Source organism: Wyeomyia smithii, chromosome 2 (genome assembly GCF_029784165.1).
Source record: "Wyeomyia smithii strain HCP4-BCI-WySm-NY-G18 chromosome 2, ASM2978416v1, whole genome shotgun sequence".
Taxonomy (NCBI): Eukaryota; Metazoa; Arthropoda; class Insecta; order Diptera; family Culicidae; genus Wyeomyia; species Wyeomyia smithii.
Window position 1 is genome coordinate 267477829 of NC_073695.1, and position 17863 is coordinate 267495691.

General features: G+C 39.0%; 1 protein-coding gene across 7 annotated transcripts in view; it reads right to left on the reverse strand.

Annotated features, from left to right (window-relative positions):
- Nucleotides 1-8429: 8429 nt before the first annotated feature.
- Nucleotides 8430-17863, reverse strand: part of LOC129720870 (putative mediator of RNA polymerase II transcription subunit 26) — a 28902-nt gene continuing 19468 nt past the window's right edge. For 4 of the 7 annotated variants that reach the window (XM_055672746.1, XM_055672745.1, XM_055672741.1 and 1 more), the window contains 7 exons: nt 11602-11801; nt 11358-11469; nt 10411-10874; nt 10200-10337; nt 9879-10128; nt 9331-9800; nt 8430-9266 (listed from right to left, as the gene is read on the reverse strand). In XM_055672746.1, coding sequence (XP_055528721.1) covers nt 9186-9266; nt 9331-9800; nt 9879-10128; nt 10200-10337; nt 10411-10874; nt 11358-11469; nt 11602-11801 — 1715 coding nt within the window. In that variant the 3' untranslated portion in view covers nt 8430-9185. The remainder of the gene's footprint in view (nt 9267-9330; nt 9801-9878; nt 10129-10199; nt 10338-10410; nt 10875-11357; nt 11470-11601; nt 11802-17863) is intronic. The other 3 variants (XM_055672748.1, XM_055672747.1, XM_055672743.1) reach the window with 2 other exon arrangements.

Sequence of the window (17863 nt, forward strand, 5' to 3'; positions counted from 1 at the left end):
CGTGGCGAAGATTCCGGCCAATCAGCCGATCTGTCCACGAGGCGCAGCGAACGGGAGCGCCGATTTCCGGGTAAGTTACTTAACTATATCACCAAATTCGAGGCAACTGCTGTCGACTCTCTTTCCCCAGATATACCAGATTGTTTTGACGATATAGCAGCCTGCAGCAATTCCGACCAGTGGATGCTGGCGGTCAAAGACGAACTACAATCAATGAAGTCAAACAATGTGTGGGAGTTCACGAAGCAGCCGGACCAAGTCAAACCTTTGAAAATGAAATGGGTATTCAGACTCAAAGAGGACGAAAATGGACATCCATCCGTTACAAGGCTCGGCTTGTGATGAAGGGCTTCCTGCAACGACCTGGGACCTGGCTACTGTTCGTATGGTACTCGCTGTTGGTGTTCACTATGGCTTCCATCTCCACCAGATGGATTTCAAAACCGCTTTCTTCACGGTGACCTGAAAGAAGACCTTTACATCGAAGCTCCTGAAGGTGTAGTTGCTGGCTCCAATACCGTTTGCAAACTAAAAAAGTCAATATATGGGTTGAAGCAATCACCACGTTGCTGGAACGAGAGGCCAAATTCGGTGCTACTCAAATTAGGATTTACACGATCAAGACAAGAACCGGTGTTTTCAACATGGTACCCTAATTGGAGTCACCGATTGAGAAGGGGTGTTGAGAAACAACGCAACCGCTGACTTTTCACTGCTGACGATAACTATTAAATTCACAAAAAGGCTTTAGAATAACTCATTCCTATTTAAGCTCCCGTCCAAGCAAGACGCATTTTTAACTAATTAATAAAACTTAATTGTTCTTGAGTTCCCGTCTAATCTTTACTCTTTGTCGGACCTCAACTTAGTAACTTCATTCCATTTGCCTTTTTACCAAAATTGAGTTTCTAAGCGGAAATGGTAGCTTACTAGCACACTAGGAAAAACAGAACTCAAATTCCCACTAAATAATCCCCGCTCTGCACCAAGTATTTGATTTGTTCTCAAAAAAACAATTTGTTGTTCAATTTAATATCGGTTATGAGGCTGATCGCATCTCTGTACTATCTCCGACAGTGGGAATAAAGAATTTTTCTGATGACACAGTGGAAAACTGTTTACAAGCTAAAATTTACGACCGATAGGTTGTGGTTGCCAGCATCCCAGACACTTGCGAGTGTTGCCAACATACGGCAGAGCTGTTCGCTGGAGGAAGTCATTGCTTTCCACTGCTACCTGCTGCTGCTGCTTAGTTAGGACTGTCCTCGTTGCCTTCCAGTAGTAATATGACAAGCAGGCTCGTATATAGCCAAAATAGTACATTCCCGGATTACTAGGTGTATAATTCTGACGACCGTGAGGATAGCAAGTATTTAGCGACCAATCAGAGGTCGTAACCTGCGTTTCACTACAATTTTATATAGTACAATAGTTCGAGTATAGACGTACAATAATAATAAGAGTTAGAGAATAGTTGTTAAGAGAACACTATTAGAAAAAAATAATTTGAGATCCTTCACTAAAAAAATATTCTAAAACACAAAAAGTAATTCAAAAAACGATTTCATTGGATTCTGAACCCCTTAGTCGAGTCGCGAAATGCGTCTACAATAGTATTGGAAAGAGGGAGGAGTAACCCCTAAAGAAGGAGGGGGTCAAAAGTCAAGATTGTTCGTGCATTGTGAGAAATTTCTAAGTAAATAAAAATTTATACAACAGAAAAGGTTTTAAAGAAGAGGCATTTGCATTCAAGATTAATCTCAGTTGTTTCTATCGATGACTATTGGCTATGGCTGTAACTATGAGATATTTTGGAAATAATCTTTGGAAAGAGCAGAGTGAATATTCACCGCTCACATCTTGCCCAGCATGAGCACTGTATGCTGCAATTTTTTGCAACACACTTTTTCATTCTGCTTTGTGCTGTGTTTCGGCCCCTCGCAGAGAAATTAATACACTTGCTGCTTGCACCACAGTTGAGCAAAACAAAAGTGGTGAATCACTCTAGTGAGAACACACAGAAATAAACCGCAGTGCGCACTGCTGGGATAAACTCGAAAAGAAAACATGTGTGACAGGTGACTGGATTTTTTTTCAATTTTGAGATGCAAAGCAAACAACGCAATCTACTTTCCTACCTAGATGCTCCCCTCATTCGATATATGCTTAAGAAATACACAGTAAAAGCACTGCAGTAAGCTCTGTTGTGTGTTTACTGTGCGTCATGTCCTTTCGTGTGAGAAAGCTCACACCAGTTTATTATCTCTCTGGAGAGATATTTCAGATTCCACCGCAGTGATTTTTTGCAAGCGTTTCAGATACACACAATCCGTTGCAGTCTTCAAGCAAGTGCTTCGCGGTGCTCTCCACTGGGAGAGTAGTTTTTTTCGCAGTGAAAGATATTCTCCTACACGCTAGTGATTCTCTGAGGAAAAACGACAAGCCTGATATAAAGTTTCTATCTGATATTTGTAGCGAATTTTAGATTTCCATACAAATATTTCTAGAAAAGTATTTCAAAACACTTATCTCTTTTTTACATGTTATAGTCATAAGACATCTGAAAAATACTGATAAGTAATTTTTGAAGGAAATAAACCAGGTTATCCAGAAAAATATTATTTTCAATCGAAAGTATTGCCAGATAGATTATTTTTGTATTTTAAAACTAAATTTGCATTTTTCGGCAAATGCAGCCATTTTTTTTAATTTGACAGTGTCATCATGTTCTTCGGAAAACTTAAGAAACACTTATCACTCCGAGGAAATAGGAATAATTAAAAAAATTAAAATTATTTTCGTAAATGTGTTATTCTATACTACCTTGGGGTCAGTGGCGTAGCGAGACCGGGTGACACCCGGGGCTGGAAATTTGGGTGTCAGCCCAACCTGGTTGCAGTGAAATCATCTCATTATCAAAAAATGGAAGAGCTAGCAAGTTCGTCTTCGATTGCACTGAATCCATTTTTTTTAAATTGGTTGAGATTAAACTCTTAGAAATAAATTTATATTATTTTCGATGGTTTCACCTCGACCTCCAATTTATTGATAATTACGTATGTAACCCTTTTGAAGTTGACACGCATGAAAATTTTCCTCGTGGGTGTCATCCCCCCTTCCCCCCCGTACCCTACGCCAGTGCGCGAGGTGATAAGCGTTTCTTAAGTAGAATTTTTCGAAACTATGAAATTTAAAATAAAACTAGTTGGTTCGATTTTTTGGAAGACGACTTATTTTTGAGAAGCTATTTTTGGAAGGTATTGATGATTACCAATTTTTTTTAGATCCAAAATGGTTTGTTTAATCGGTGTGATGTCTTTGGCAAAGTTGTAGATGACAATTTCGTCTTCCCGAAAAAAAATAAACACTCTAAAAAAATTTTTTTCGCACAACAGTTAGAAGAAAAATTAAAAATATATTATCTAATCATTTTTTTAACTCTAATTTTTATTTATGAAAACTGCTAAAAATTACCTAAACATTGAAAACCGTCCGGTCATGGAGAAATCAGATAAAAAAGTTATGATAATAATAATTGATCAAAATATGACCAAGTGGTTATATAGAAACGGCCCTAAAGTACTGACGAACGTTGTTCCAGAAGCAGTAGCTTAGAACAGTGGTTCAAGAGGTATGTGAAAGAAAAATCAGCGGACAAAGCCATTTTCTTGATAGTACATCATTTGTTGTTCGAACTTGCTCTAAAAACATGACTGTAGCAATCAAACAAACCATACTTCAATTTTGAACCTGAACAAGACTACCACAACATGATCTACCAATACTCTGTCCCACTCTGCGAGAACATGCCAAGCCAGGTACAATTGATTTGGAAAATATCGCCAAGGGGTACGCGGACAAAAAAAGGTCGAGAACCGCTGGCTTAGAAGATCAGATTTTTGACGAAGAACAGAAATTTTAAAAACTGCCTGGATTACAGTCTAAAGATAGTCCGGAAGAGAACAACAACGAAGCTAACGTGGGAAGGCTTGAAGGCAACGTACGCGAAGAAATCGATTGCTAATAACACTCTCGTTCGAAAACAGCTAGCTCGGCTAAGCATTATGGACGGAACTAATATGAAACGTCCTCTTCCTTGGGCTCGTAAAAAGTTAACGCAACTCTGGCCGTTGCAGATTGGTGTCGTAAGGGGCCGTTCCTAAACCACGTGGTCATATTTTGATCACTTATTAAACCCCCCTCCCCCTACACCCCGTGGTCTTCCGTGGTCTTTTGGCCAACCCCCTCTCCCCCTGCGACTTTAACCACGTAATCTTTTCATTTGTTAAGTGCCAAAAATTCGATTAAATTTTTTACATTTTTATTATTAAATTTTTAGTACATTCTATATTTCTAAAATGCAAAAGCTTTACTCTTGACTTCTTTCGTCTTTCGTGGTCTTTTGACAAACCATCCCGTCCTCCTCTTCATGACCACGTGGTTTAGGAACGGCCTCTAAGTCTTCTTGTGGCACTTGTGGCAGTTGTAAAACAAAGGTTATTGGCAGAGGAGCAGAAGTGAACGGATGAGAGCCACAAGGTTACAGAGTCCGCTTTGTCAAGAGGATAGTCGTGGGTTCAAATCTTAGTAGAATCAGACCATTCGATGTTGAAAAGGCAAATCCACACAAAAAAGCAGCGAACGGATCGACAAGAAGAATTCATTAAAGAAAAACCAGTATCCTTCTCAGGGTATGAACAAAAAAAAGCAGCCGATAGAAATCTGTTCGAACAAGAGATGTCTGCGAAGGACCATTGTTCAAATGTTTGCGACATAGAAACGCTTGCGACAACTCCCCCAGTACAAGTAACCAGCGTTTTTTAGAAACTTTAGAAAACTGGTGGGATAATTTTATTGACTTGAGTAAATTGAATGTTATTGCTGGCGATTTTAATATCGTTTGGCTTAATATACCAAGTTCGAACCAATTGAGGCAATTAGCAGATTTTTTCAATTTACAACAAACGGTTTTTCGAGTTACAAGAATTTCCAGACACTCTCGTACATTAATTGATCACGTGTTTTCGAATTTTGATAATGTTCATTCTTTCACTGAGGCCGATTATAAAATCACAGATCATGAGACAATTTGTGTTGTACTTGAGAATGATCAAAACCGTGATAATAAAGTAAAAATTAAGTGTTGGAATAGATACTCGAAGCAAGCAATGTCTCAGCTTGTTTCGAGAAGCCTGAATTTTCAGCCAATAACAGGGGATTCCGACGATAAAGCAGCTGTTCTAACTAACTGCTAAAAGAGTGTACCAATAGCCTAGTTTCCGAAAAGTGTGTTGAATTGCATAATTCGAACAGCTGGTACTCTTTAGAACTTTTGCGTTTAAAACGTAAAAGAGATAAAAAGTACAAAACATTTTGCAGAAGTAATGATAGCAATGATTGATATAGGTACACCGCTGCGCGGAATATATACTCACGCACCTTGAAAAAGGCACGATGTGAATATATGCAACGGAAGATTGATCAACATCAAAATAATAGCGAAGAGCTATGGAAAATTTCAAAAACATTAATGAAAAGTAAAGATAGTTGCCCGCAAACCATAACTTTCAATGGCTTAGAAGAACATTCGGCGCGAGTAATTGCAAGTAAATTCAACAGTTATTTCGTTGATAGTGTTCAATCGATCAATCAGAGTATTGATTTGGTCAACGAACCTCTCGAAATAATACAGCCGGTCCATAATAACTGTAATTTTTCTGGTTATTCCTAGTTGAAAGATATTTGTTTTTCTTTGAAGAGATTGGCTGGTATCGACAATGTCAACGCAAAAGTAATACAAGATTGCTTTCATGTCATTGGACACGATCTGCTGGACCTTATCAATGAATCACTGCAAACATCCCCAAGATTAATGGGACGGATAAAGCTGAAGGGTTCCGCCCCATTAATATGTTGCACACATTAGAGAAAATTTTAGAACTAGTTGTGAAAGGCCAGCTGATGGATTATTTAAATAGTAATGATTTGCTAATCCCAGAGCAATCAGGTTATCGAGAGGGTCACTATTGTGAGTCTGCTTTGAATCTGGTGTTAGAAAAATGGAAAGAAAAAATCGAGGCTAAAGAAACTATTTTTGCGGTGTTTCTGGATCTAAAACGCGCTTTCGAAACAATTTATAGGCCCTTATTGTTACAAACATTGGAGCGCTTTGGTATCGTAGGGACAGCATACAAATGGTTTGTGAGCTATTTGTGTGCTAGAACTCAGAAGACTCGTTTTAATGATTCTGAATCGGATTCCATTGCTAATACACTTGGTGTACCGCAAGGAAGTGTTTTAGGGCCCATTTTGTTCATTATTTATTTTAATGACATGAAGCGAGTTTTACGGTTTTGCGATATCAATTTATTTGCTGATGATACTGTTCTGTTCATTGCGGCTAAGAATCCTAATGACGTTGTGGCACTTTTAAATCAAGATTTACATTATCTGGCGAATTGGTTGAAATTTAAACAGCTTAAATTAAATATTAGTAAAACAAAGTACTTAATCATTTCTTCTGCCAACTCCAGACCAGACGTAAATATTGCAATTGATGGTGAGACGATTGATCGCGTAAACGAAATAACGTATCTTGGAGAGATTATTGATGACAAATTAACTTTTAAGTCTCACATTGACAATGTCATCAAGAAAATGGCAAAAAATACGGTATTCTGTGTCGTTTGAAAAATGAATTGACTGTTAGTAGTAAAATTAGTCTTTATAAGTCAATCATTTCACCACATATAGATTTTTGCCCATCCATATTATTTCTTGCAAACAATACACAAATATTGAGACTGCAGCGCTTACAAAATAAAGTTATGCGATTAATATTAAAAGATGTAATAGATACACTTCCTCGAGTTTTATGCTGGACGCATTGCAATGGCTTTCTGTGAAGCAAAGAGTATATTTTCTGACAATGGTGTTTCTATATAATTTTTTTTAATAATATGCTGCCTCGATATTTGTGTAATCGAATTGATAGAGGAAGTGATTTTCATACGTACAACACTAGAAACGCGGATGATGCTAGAACACCAAATTTTCTTTTTGGAAGATCACAGAACACAGTTTAAAAGGCTTTGTATTTCACACATAAAGTCTGTTTTTTAATCTGTCTGATTATATAGAATTTTTTGTAAATTAATGACGAAGATTGTAAAATTTATGTATTTTTTTAATTTATTTGGTAAACTAAGCTATTATGTTCACTGATGATGATGGATTTTTGTTTGAATTAGTTGTATAATATTTAATAGGAGAGTTTAAAAAAGAGTCGGCTACACATGTTTGAGCCACGCGCGCGTAGACTGACATAGACAATCTGGATATTGAGTACATCAGGATTGAACCCCTGAAATTGAAACAAAAAGCATATCGGGTTAGAAAGTTGCTTTTTGGTATGGAATAGCATATATGCTGTTATTCTGATTTTTGATATTTATCTGTTTTTACGATTTTGAACTAGGGTTGGGAGAAAAAACTGAAAAGGCTTGGGTTCGCCTGTGAACTGTAATGCTCGTTATCGAGAACTATAGTATCACAGGATCTCTCTCGTAGTTTTGAATCGTTATCCAGAATCAATTCTGATTAGTTAACACTCCTAAATGTTAGGTTCAATTCCTAACCAAGTCCAGATAATTTTCGGGTTGGAAACGTTCTGGATGAGCCTTGGATCCATGATGGTATTGGAAAATCGTTTTTTTTTATACTCATTGTTAAATTATTGGTATTCTTTTGAAGGGTTACTATGTCTGTATTAATAACCAGTCCGTTATTTGTTTGCCAACTGGTTACATTGTATGACTCTATATAATAGGGGGATTCATGTCGAGATCGTAAACAAATACCCAGCCGTAAAAATACTCACCTCCATTGACGAGTAATGGAAGATACGCAGTTTACGGCTCGGTATTCGTATACGAGCTCGATGTGAAGACCCCTAATATCTTACTTAGATAAATCGACCAGCTCAAACCGATGTAGGGTTATGAGGTGGGACCATCATCATCATCATCATCAACCGGTACGTTTGAGACACATTGGCTAACATGGACTGGAGTTGATGGACTGACAAGTTTCAAAAATCGGTGTCTGTGAAGCATCATTGTAGTAGCCCCATTGAGAGAATTCACTCAAACGCCTTTAATCCCATCGAATCTCGTAGCTTCTTCCGCATTTTTAGTACGGTTCCCCGTGCTACGAGATTATCAGGTATTTCCGTAAACTTTTTTTTTCTTGAACATTACCAGTTTCTGGGTCCTATTTCCGTCATTTCTTATTTTATTTGTGTACTTCGGACTCTGTTTTAGGTTTGGCTAGGTTGCTTCCAAAAATGTCGCTCCTCCTAACTGCAAATCGTGGTAGAACTACTCTCTAGCTAAGACATGCCTGTGATACATCTTCCGAACAGAACGATCAATGCACCGACTTACATGTTTGCTTATATTTTATCTCATACTTTTTACAGACGACTTGAATGCAGCGCACTAGCGTTTTTTTCCGATTTTTTTCTTCTCTTGTTCATAAAAATACCTAACAATAAGCGAATTTAGTATTCGAAGCTTAATGCTTAGGGTGGTGTGGTAAGATCGCAAGAAAAAGAAATTTTCCTATATTTACTTTGCACCTTATTAACAGAAAAAACAGGGTGTTTTTTTTCGTATAAAAGCGTAGTGATCGCGTCCGAAAGGATTAGTGGAAGGAACGTGAAATGGCTAACGGTTTTAATGGTTACTTAAACGTAAGGCTGGCTACCGAGTTTGCGTAGTTTGCTAGGGGTTCGAACTAATGAAAATACTTATTATTGTTTTACGATGTTTTGCTGCCTGCGGACATCCTACGGAACTGTTTGTTGGGCGCGCCATTATAAGGAGTATGTTAAATCAATGCTGTGTTTCATGAGTAGTGTGATTATAGTGAGTCCAGCGAGTAATTTCATCTGCCAAGTCTGGAAGTCTAGCTGCTGACTGTTTCTCTAGCTTTAAAATAGGTTTATGCTTGCAGTGCATGTGTGTGTGTGTGTGTCTTTCTCTCTGTTTTGCGTCCATGCGCATATATATGTTCATCTAGGATGACTCAGCCAATCGACTATTTGCTCTTGGATTTGATTTCAAAAAAAAGTTTACCTTGTTTGACAAAAGTTATGTCGGTGTTATTGCCGCCTTTCCCCGTCCTCATTGAGATGCCACCTGGAATCGATACTGCCGCTCCATGTTTTCTATTTCGGCCCAAATACTGCGAACCTCTTTGAAGAGCTGAAGCGGATGAAAAAAGGTAAGGTAATCGATTTAAATAGGATAACTAAGGCTTGTAAGTTACCATTGTCAGCCAATGTTCATCGGCCAGTAGTTCGTTTAAAATTATAGTAGCCGCTTTGGATGAATCGTTTGAAATCTGCTGATTGACGCGCTTAGCGCACTCGACAAACATCATGTACTTCTGGTGGCAAATTTTGTGCAGCAACTCAAACCGCGAGGAACAGATACGACACAGCAGAAAATTTTTCTCGTACTGAATCCGAGCGTCCTGTATCTGGCAGGGGGCTAGCGTGGCCGTGTTGTACGTCTGACCTTGTAGCACAATGCGCACCGAAATTCCCGGCTGATGGCACGCAACGCAAACCGGATGGTTCATGTTAGTATGGCCCAACTCGGTCATGATATCGTAAGCGGGGAACGTCGCAATCGAAGTGATCATGTTTCGTGACCACGGCGTGATCTGGATCAGTCGTCGCTTCCGATCGTCGGTGAGATTGTCGATCGTTTGCACTCGCGATAGGAAGTAATCATCTGGTGACAAGAAAAGGAAAATCGAAATGTGATTATGATATGACAGGTTGGTTGTCGCTGCCACCAACAAGAACCCACCTTGCTCCTGGAAGATTTCCTTCAGGAAGTTCGAGTCCAGGGCCTGCGAAATAAGCGTTTGAATGTACACCTCGAACACGTCCTGGTACTTTTTCGTCTCATCCATGGACATCTCCAGAAACTGTTCCGTATCGTCGATCGACATCTCGTTGCGCATAAACTCCACCACCGATTCTATATGGTTGTGCACCCGGAAGCGAACCGGTATTTTTACGTACAGTTTTTTGCTTTCCGCATTCCAGGCGGCGTACTGAGAAGAACACAAAAAAAAACATGTATAATCTATTTTAAACGATTAACAAAGAAAACATCAATTTTTACCGTTGAAACATTCCGGTGGAGTGTTTTTCCATTCTGATCGAACGGTTCGTACTTTTGCAACAAAGTCTTTCCATCCACCCGCCAGATAGACGGATAATCCTGCACCAGCTCCGAACGGATTACAACGAAATCTCCTGTCTGCAGTTGTAAACGGGAAGTAAGTAAGTTTATCTTAATTAACCGGCGAATCTTTTACAATAGCAGATAATACCTGAAAATCATCACTGTTGGCGACGCTTTGCTGTGGTTGTTGTGATTGCTGTGGCTGTTGGTGTTGCTGTTGTTGTTGCTGTTGCTGCTGCTGCTGTTGCTGCTGCTGCTGTTGCTGTTGTTGGCTAACCATGGCTGCTGCGTTGTATTGCTGCTGAATTTGTTGCTGGTGTTGTTGCTGCTGCTGCTGCTGCTGTAGATACTGATTTTGAATCAGTTGATTACTGGGAATAGCAGTCGCCGGTTGGTACATCTGCTGTTGTTGCTGTTGCAGTAATTGCTGCTGCTGAATTTGCTGCTGCAGCATTGGTTGCTCTTGTAGCACTTGCTGCTGTTGCTGTTGTTGTTGCTGCTGTTGTTGGGTTGGATTTGCCATTGCTTGAGAGCTAGCACCTCGGACTAATGCGCTGTTGTCATCTTCGCTGCCATATTCGTAGTCTGCGATTCCGGCGCCAGCAGCGGCCACTAGAAAAGTTGTTCGAGTAACGTAGAACCAATCAATTATCTTACGATCCTCAGATTGGGTTGTTTCAAATGAGCATTTCATATAACACATAATTGCATATTTTAATACAGAATCAACAATTACCATTGATTTGACGGTTGGGGAAGTTTCGGGACGACAACAATATTTCATTTTCAGGTTAGTGGTCCAGGTATGTTTTGGTGGCGATTTTTGTCATAGTATTATTTTTGAAGAGGCATGGCACGATGGGAATGAGAGATAGATGATAATAATTGTTTAAAATGTGATACAGATGCGATTCGATAATAAAGAGAGTGAAACAAAAAAACCAAACAAAAAAGGAAATACAAATGTATGATGACAAACGTCGCGCGAAGCATGTACAAGGTGGGATACAATTAAGACATTAATTCGCACACAAAAAAGGCCTGTGAAAATCTAATTGAATGAGCTTAGATAGTTGTTGAACGAAGAGTACACACCTGACAGAATATTTGAACGCGGTCGTTGCTTGCCACGTGGACTTCCAACGACACTTTTGGGCGCTTTAGCTTTCTTACGTCCCATCATATCTTCTTCTTCTTCGTCATCCTCCTGTAACAGAGGGAAAGGTGGAAAGGGGGGCAGTAGGTGTACAGGAGTTTGAAAGGACAAGCAAAAAAGAACCGCTTAGTAAGTGGGAAAAAACGCTAACACATATCATGATCATCAGTGTTTTTGACATACTTTTTCTTGAGGCGTCCAGGCTGGATCGGAGTCGGAGTCGGACGCGAAATCCGCCGGTTCCTCGAGTCCACCGGTGCCCCCCTGGCCGCGCTCAATCATTTGCTGTATGTTGGAGGCTTTGGACTTGGCCTTGCGATTCGAAGGTTGCCGACGCTGGGGAACGGTTAGGGGATCGGCTGCTGACATGTGCGGCAATTTAACTGTTGATTGGTTGGAGCGGTGGTTTTATTCGGAAGGAACGAGGAACGATGATACAGTGAGAAAATGGAATGGAAAGAGCAGAGTTCATGTTTAGTATATTCACAGGGCCTCTCATATCCTTGGTTTTATAAGTTTTGGTGATCGATGAAAAATGTTAACTGTTATTCCTAATTAGTATTCCCATGTTTTCGAAGGAATGTTGTTATCTTTACGAGCTTCACGAGTTTGTAAGTCCCTATTTTTTCAGTATTGTTTGCAACGGTTGGATCATAACCGTAATTTCATGCAATTTTTTTGCTCTGATCATACTCAAAATCGCTATAGTTGTTCTTCATCGAAAAATTTTTGATCCGTTTTCTTTTTGTTTGACCCTTGTGCTTTTTTCAGATTACGCCGCATATCACCTGATATCGCCAGATGTTATCGGATATCACCTCGGGTGTTAATACTACAGTCAGATGATATGGTTTGACATTTGCTTTGGTAATAGGGGGTTTTAATTTGAAAAAATACCTGCTTTTTCTCATACTAGTCGATGACCGACCTTTCAGTAGGCACTACGTTTTCTTTTTTCTTAAATCTCTACGATCTTTCATTGATTTTTAAATTGAAAAATTAGACCTTTTTGAATTTCATCAACTGGCAAGTAGTGCACAAGCACGGATATAAATGATAAGCGTATCACTTACTTCAATAGTGATACCGCCAATAATATGAAGTGCGGAGTACAGAAAACACCTGGGCAATATCACAATAGATCTAATCTCTGGTCGCAGTGATGAGTCCACACAGGAAAACAATAGCGCACAAAGTGGCACTTCTGCTGCTGGAAAATATAACCCTGGTAGAGCAAAAAATGACATTTCTGCTTTTGGCTTATGAAAAATATAACCCTGACCGAGCACAAAGTGACATTAATACTGCTGGCCTGTGGAAATATAATCCTGGTTCGCGTATTATGACAGGGATGCCAAATGTGAAGACAAGTCTCAATTTCGAAGACATCAGAGCTCGTTTGAAGAAGTGGAACCCTTGTTCGGACTACGCCGCATAACACCTGATATCGCCAGATGATATCGGATATCACCTCGGGTGCTCACACTACAATCAGATGATATGGTTTGACATTTGCTTTGGTAATTGAAAAGAGAAGAAAAAAAACTGGTCAAGGCAAAAACAAGACAACAAGAGCAATGTAATTAGGATAGAGATGTCAGCAATTCGCTCGCACCAATGACAAGAGCAAAAATATTTCCTTCCTTCTTTTCCGCATGAATTTTTGTTGCGTCAAATGTCTTTTGGCCGTGTTGCCAACTGCTGCAAATCTGGTTTTTATCCGCGATATCATGTAACCAAGGTGATAAACGATAACAGCTCGATTGTATGGGATAGCAGGTGATATGGATGGTGATATGGCCTCGATAGCACGAATCGCCTGGTATCAGGTGATATGCGGTGTAGTGTAGTGTGTCTGTCATAGAGTTACTTAAACAAATCCATTTTTTTCAATTTTCGACTTTGAATAGCTTTTTCAATGGAGACACATGATGGTTATAGTGGACATTGAGGATTAAAAAAGTTTTAGTTCCAAACCCTTCAAAACACGATTTGTATCATAATTTTTGTATATTACTGTTATTTGAAGTACAGTTCGATGTTTTTCCTTGAAAGGCCCAATAATTAGCTTCAATCTGATGCAAAAAAATTAAAATCGGTTAAACGGCTCAAAAGTTACGAAGTTTTGATAAGTCGATTATTCTAGGCAACCCTTTGACTGAAATTGTCACCAAATAAAAAACAGGGATCTAAAATTATAAACAATTATAACGATTTTTTGTACGATCGGAGCAAATAACAGTTCGCATAGGACTTTTTGCGTGGAATTCTTGATAATGGAAGTTGACATTATTAATCACTTCCACATATTTCTATTAGCAATACTCAGAGGGAGAGATATGCGAAGAGAATGTTGTGAGCCAGACGAACATGTCAAAATCCGAGCCAAACGAGCAAGAAAGGTAACACAGAGAGGTATTGATATCAGGTACAATAAAGAATATTTTTATTTTCACACGTTTTTCGTGTTCTTTTACTAAACAATGAATTGAGAATGCTCCAAAGTTGCTTTATCACAGTGATTTTTAACTGGTGTTTCACAAACCTTTTGTATGGTCAACAAAATAATGATAAATTATCGTCAAAGTATATAAAATTTAACCTCAATATAAAATTTAACACCTTCACGGCATTCGTGCTGCACTTCATTATTCCCCAGGACTTCCACCGTCAAAATCAGCTATACGAGTCGAATGAAAAAGTTAGTCAACATTTGCGCTTTGAGAAGAGATCTGGCACCCCTGACATGTGAAACCTAGTTGCCAAATTGGCGGCTTTTTACATCGCTTATCTCTCTCTCTCTCAGTTTGTCTGTGCTATTACTAAAAAAATTTGTCTAATCTCATTTCAAATTCGGCCGTTCAATAGTCTAGCACAATTTTGATATAGGGCTGCACCTAACTCAAGTAGGGTGGCATGCTATGAAAAGTGTAACGAAAAAGTTGTAACCTTTCTAACACTAAACGGATTTCGAACGAATGCTTAATTTTAATTATCGATCAGTGTTCGAACATTACAATCGGCAGCAATCTATAGGTGCAGTTTGGAGGAAAACCCAATCTAATTCATGTTGACAGTCGTGAGATTAAACGTCCGAGCTCGCAATGATACTACTTTGGAGGCTACAGGTTAACTACAGGGACACTGTCTTTCTCAAAATGTTTCAATTTTTCTCCTGAAGGTAGATGAATAATTTTATACGAAATCTGCATGTTCAGCATAACAATGCATATCTCAGTTGAAATCGAATTCAAATTTCGTATATAATATTACCTTTTACACATCTAAACATATAAATATGCAGCTCTGTCTGTCTGTCTATCTGATCCATATAGGCTTGGAAACTACTGCACCGATCGGCGTGAAATTTTGTATATAGAAGTTTTAAGGGCCGAGAAAGGTGACTAAGATAGTTCGAGACCCCTCCATCTTTTGAAAGGGAGGGGTCCCATACAAATGAAACACAAATTCCGCACGGCTCGAGAACCAATCTAGCAAATACAATCAAATTTGGCAGGTGAATGTTTTTAGGTGTAACAAACATATCCATAATATTTCGACACCCTTACTTCTTCTGGCATGTCTCCAAATACCATTTTAAAATCCAAGATGGCGACTTCCGGTTTCTGTAAAACAGCGGTAAATGACCAAATACCACCCAACATGGGTATTTCCGGAATTATTATGATGCACTGAAGCCACAAATCGATCTCAGATAACATTTTGAATTGTAAGATGGAGACTTCCGGTGTCTGGAAAACATCCGAAAATTACCACATACCACCCAATATGAGTGTTTCTTTAACCAGAATAACGTTCAGGGGCCAGAAACTGTCTCCAAATGCCATTTTAAAATCCAAGATGGCGACTTCCAGTTTCTGGAAAATGGCCGAAAATGGCCAAATACCATCCAATATGAGTGTTTCTTTAACCAGAATGACGCTCAGAAGCCAGAAATTGTTTCCAAATGCAATTTTGAAATCCGAGATGGCGACTTCCGGTTTCTGAAAAACAGCGGCAAATGACCAAATACCACCTAATATGGGTATTTCCGGAATTGTTATGATGCACTGAAGCCACAAATCGACCTCAACAGAATGATTTTTTTTTTGTGTGGACCCCACTGCGACCAGTAGTTGTTTGATCTATTGTGGCATTGTCCGGACGTTTTTGCTGTTTGCACATTTGTTTTTTTTTTACCATTTAGCAGTGCTACTTATTGAGAAGTAACCTGCTCCGTGTTATAGTGCTTTTTGTCTTCTCCTTCAGACTTAGTAACCTACTACCACAGACAATCAGACGTACCACGAGATTTATTTTCGTGGATCAAAATAACGGTCAATTCAAATGAGTTTCAGTTATGCGGAATATTTCCGCCACAGCGGTTGCGGCGTTGATGTGCCTTTTTCTTCGAACTCTGTTGACAGTATTCGAGCACCGTGCTGCCAAAAACAGCAGAAAAATTAAAAATGTATCTTTTGCGGAATATGTCCAGTAGATGTCGCACAAGTTTGTCGGAACCACAATTTTCTTAGAATTTTGTATGCAGTGGTACGTCTGTTTGTCTGTGCTACTACCTTCCTTACCGACTTTATCAGATTCTCCTGCAGGCTATCACTCTAAAAGCATATAATGTGCTATAGTCCATGATATTATCGAAGCTTTAGATCAGTGGTTATTGAAGTCTGAAGGAAGTTATAGTTCTTTTTGTCTTCTCATTCAGATTTAGTATCCTACTTTCTTCCTTATCGATTCTATCATATCCTCCTGCAAGCTATCACTCTAACAGCGTAGACGTGCTATAGTCTATGATATTATCGAAGCTTTAGACGAGAGGTTATTAAATCTGGAGTGTGGAAGAGAATAAACCCATACTTAAAAGTCCTTTTTGCGAACGAATGGTGTGGTCTTACTAAGATTCGAACCCATCATCATTCGCTTGTCAAAGCGAACTCTGTAACCTTGCGGCTACGAAGCTCGACCACCAGAATGATGCACAGAAGCTAAAAAACGATCACAGACACCATTTTGAATTCAAAGATGGCGTCTTCCGGTGGCTGGCAAACAGCCGAAAATGACCGAATACCCTTCAACATAAATGTCTCCGGAGCCAGAATGAGACCCGGAAGTATGAAATTAATTTCACATGCCATTTTTAAGTCCAAGATGACGTCTTTCGGTTTCTGAAAAACAGCTTAAAGTGACCAAATACCACCCAATAATAGTACCTCCGTAACCAGAATGATACAAGGAGCTAAAAATTGACCCCAGACACCATTATGAATTGTAAGATGGCAACTTCCGGTTTCTGAAAAACGGCCAAAAATGGCCGATTTCCATTCAATATGAGTATCTTCGGAACCAGAATGATACACAGGAGATAGAATCGACAGCATTTTAAATTCTAAGATGGTGACCTCCGGATTCTGGAAACCAGCCGAAAATGACCAAATAACACCCAAAATGAGTGTTTCTTAAACCAGAATTACACTCAGGGGTCAGAAATTGTCTCCAAATGTCATTTTAAAATCAACGATGGCGACTTACGGTTTCTGAGAAATAGCCTAAAGTGACCAAATACCACCTAATATGAGTATCACCGGAACCAGAATGATGAAAGGAGCTAAAAATTGACCTCAGACACCATTTTGAATTGTGAAATGGCAACTTCTGGAAAACAGTCGAAAATAACCGAATACTACTACATATGGATATGTCCGTAATCGAAATGATGTAAAGAAGCCAAACATTGACCCTGGACACCATTTTGAATTTGAAGATGACTACTTTCAGTTTCTGGAAAACAACGAAAATAACTGAAATGCACCCAATACATTTCCGGAATAGAGGTGATATACAAAAGAAAAAAGTCGAGGATGTTTTCATTCCGATAAAACCAATCATTTCAAATGATATAAAAAAATCGCAAGGAATCAATGAATTCGAAATCTTCAAAATTATTAAAATAAACACTAAAATAGGCGGGACGAAGTTTGCCGGGTCAGCTAGTAAACAGGTTGGCGTGAAAATTTGTATTTAAAGATTTATGTGGCCGAGAAAGGTTATTACGCTGGATTGAAACCCCTCCCTCCTCTGGAAGAGAGGGGTCTCATACAAATGAAACACAAAATTCTGCAACCCTCAAGAACCTTTTAAGCGAGTGGAACCGAATTTGTACGTAGAAGTTTTTGAGAGCAGGATTTATTTCTGTGGTGGCACATCACCCTTCTCTCCTCTGAAAGAGGGAGGTTCAATACAACTGAAACACAAATTTCTGCATACCTCAAGAATTACTCAAGTAAATGGAACCAAATTTAGCATTTGGCAAGTTTTTGGAAGCAAGAAATATTTCTATGATTGTTGACATCCCTGCCACATCTGGAAAGGAGGGGTCTCATATAAATAAAACACAAGCTTCTGAAAAACTTGAGAGCTAATTAAGTAA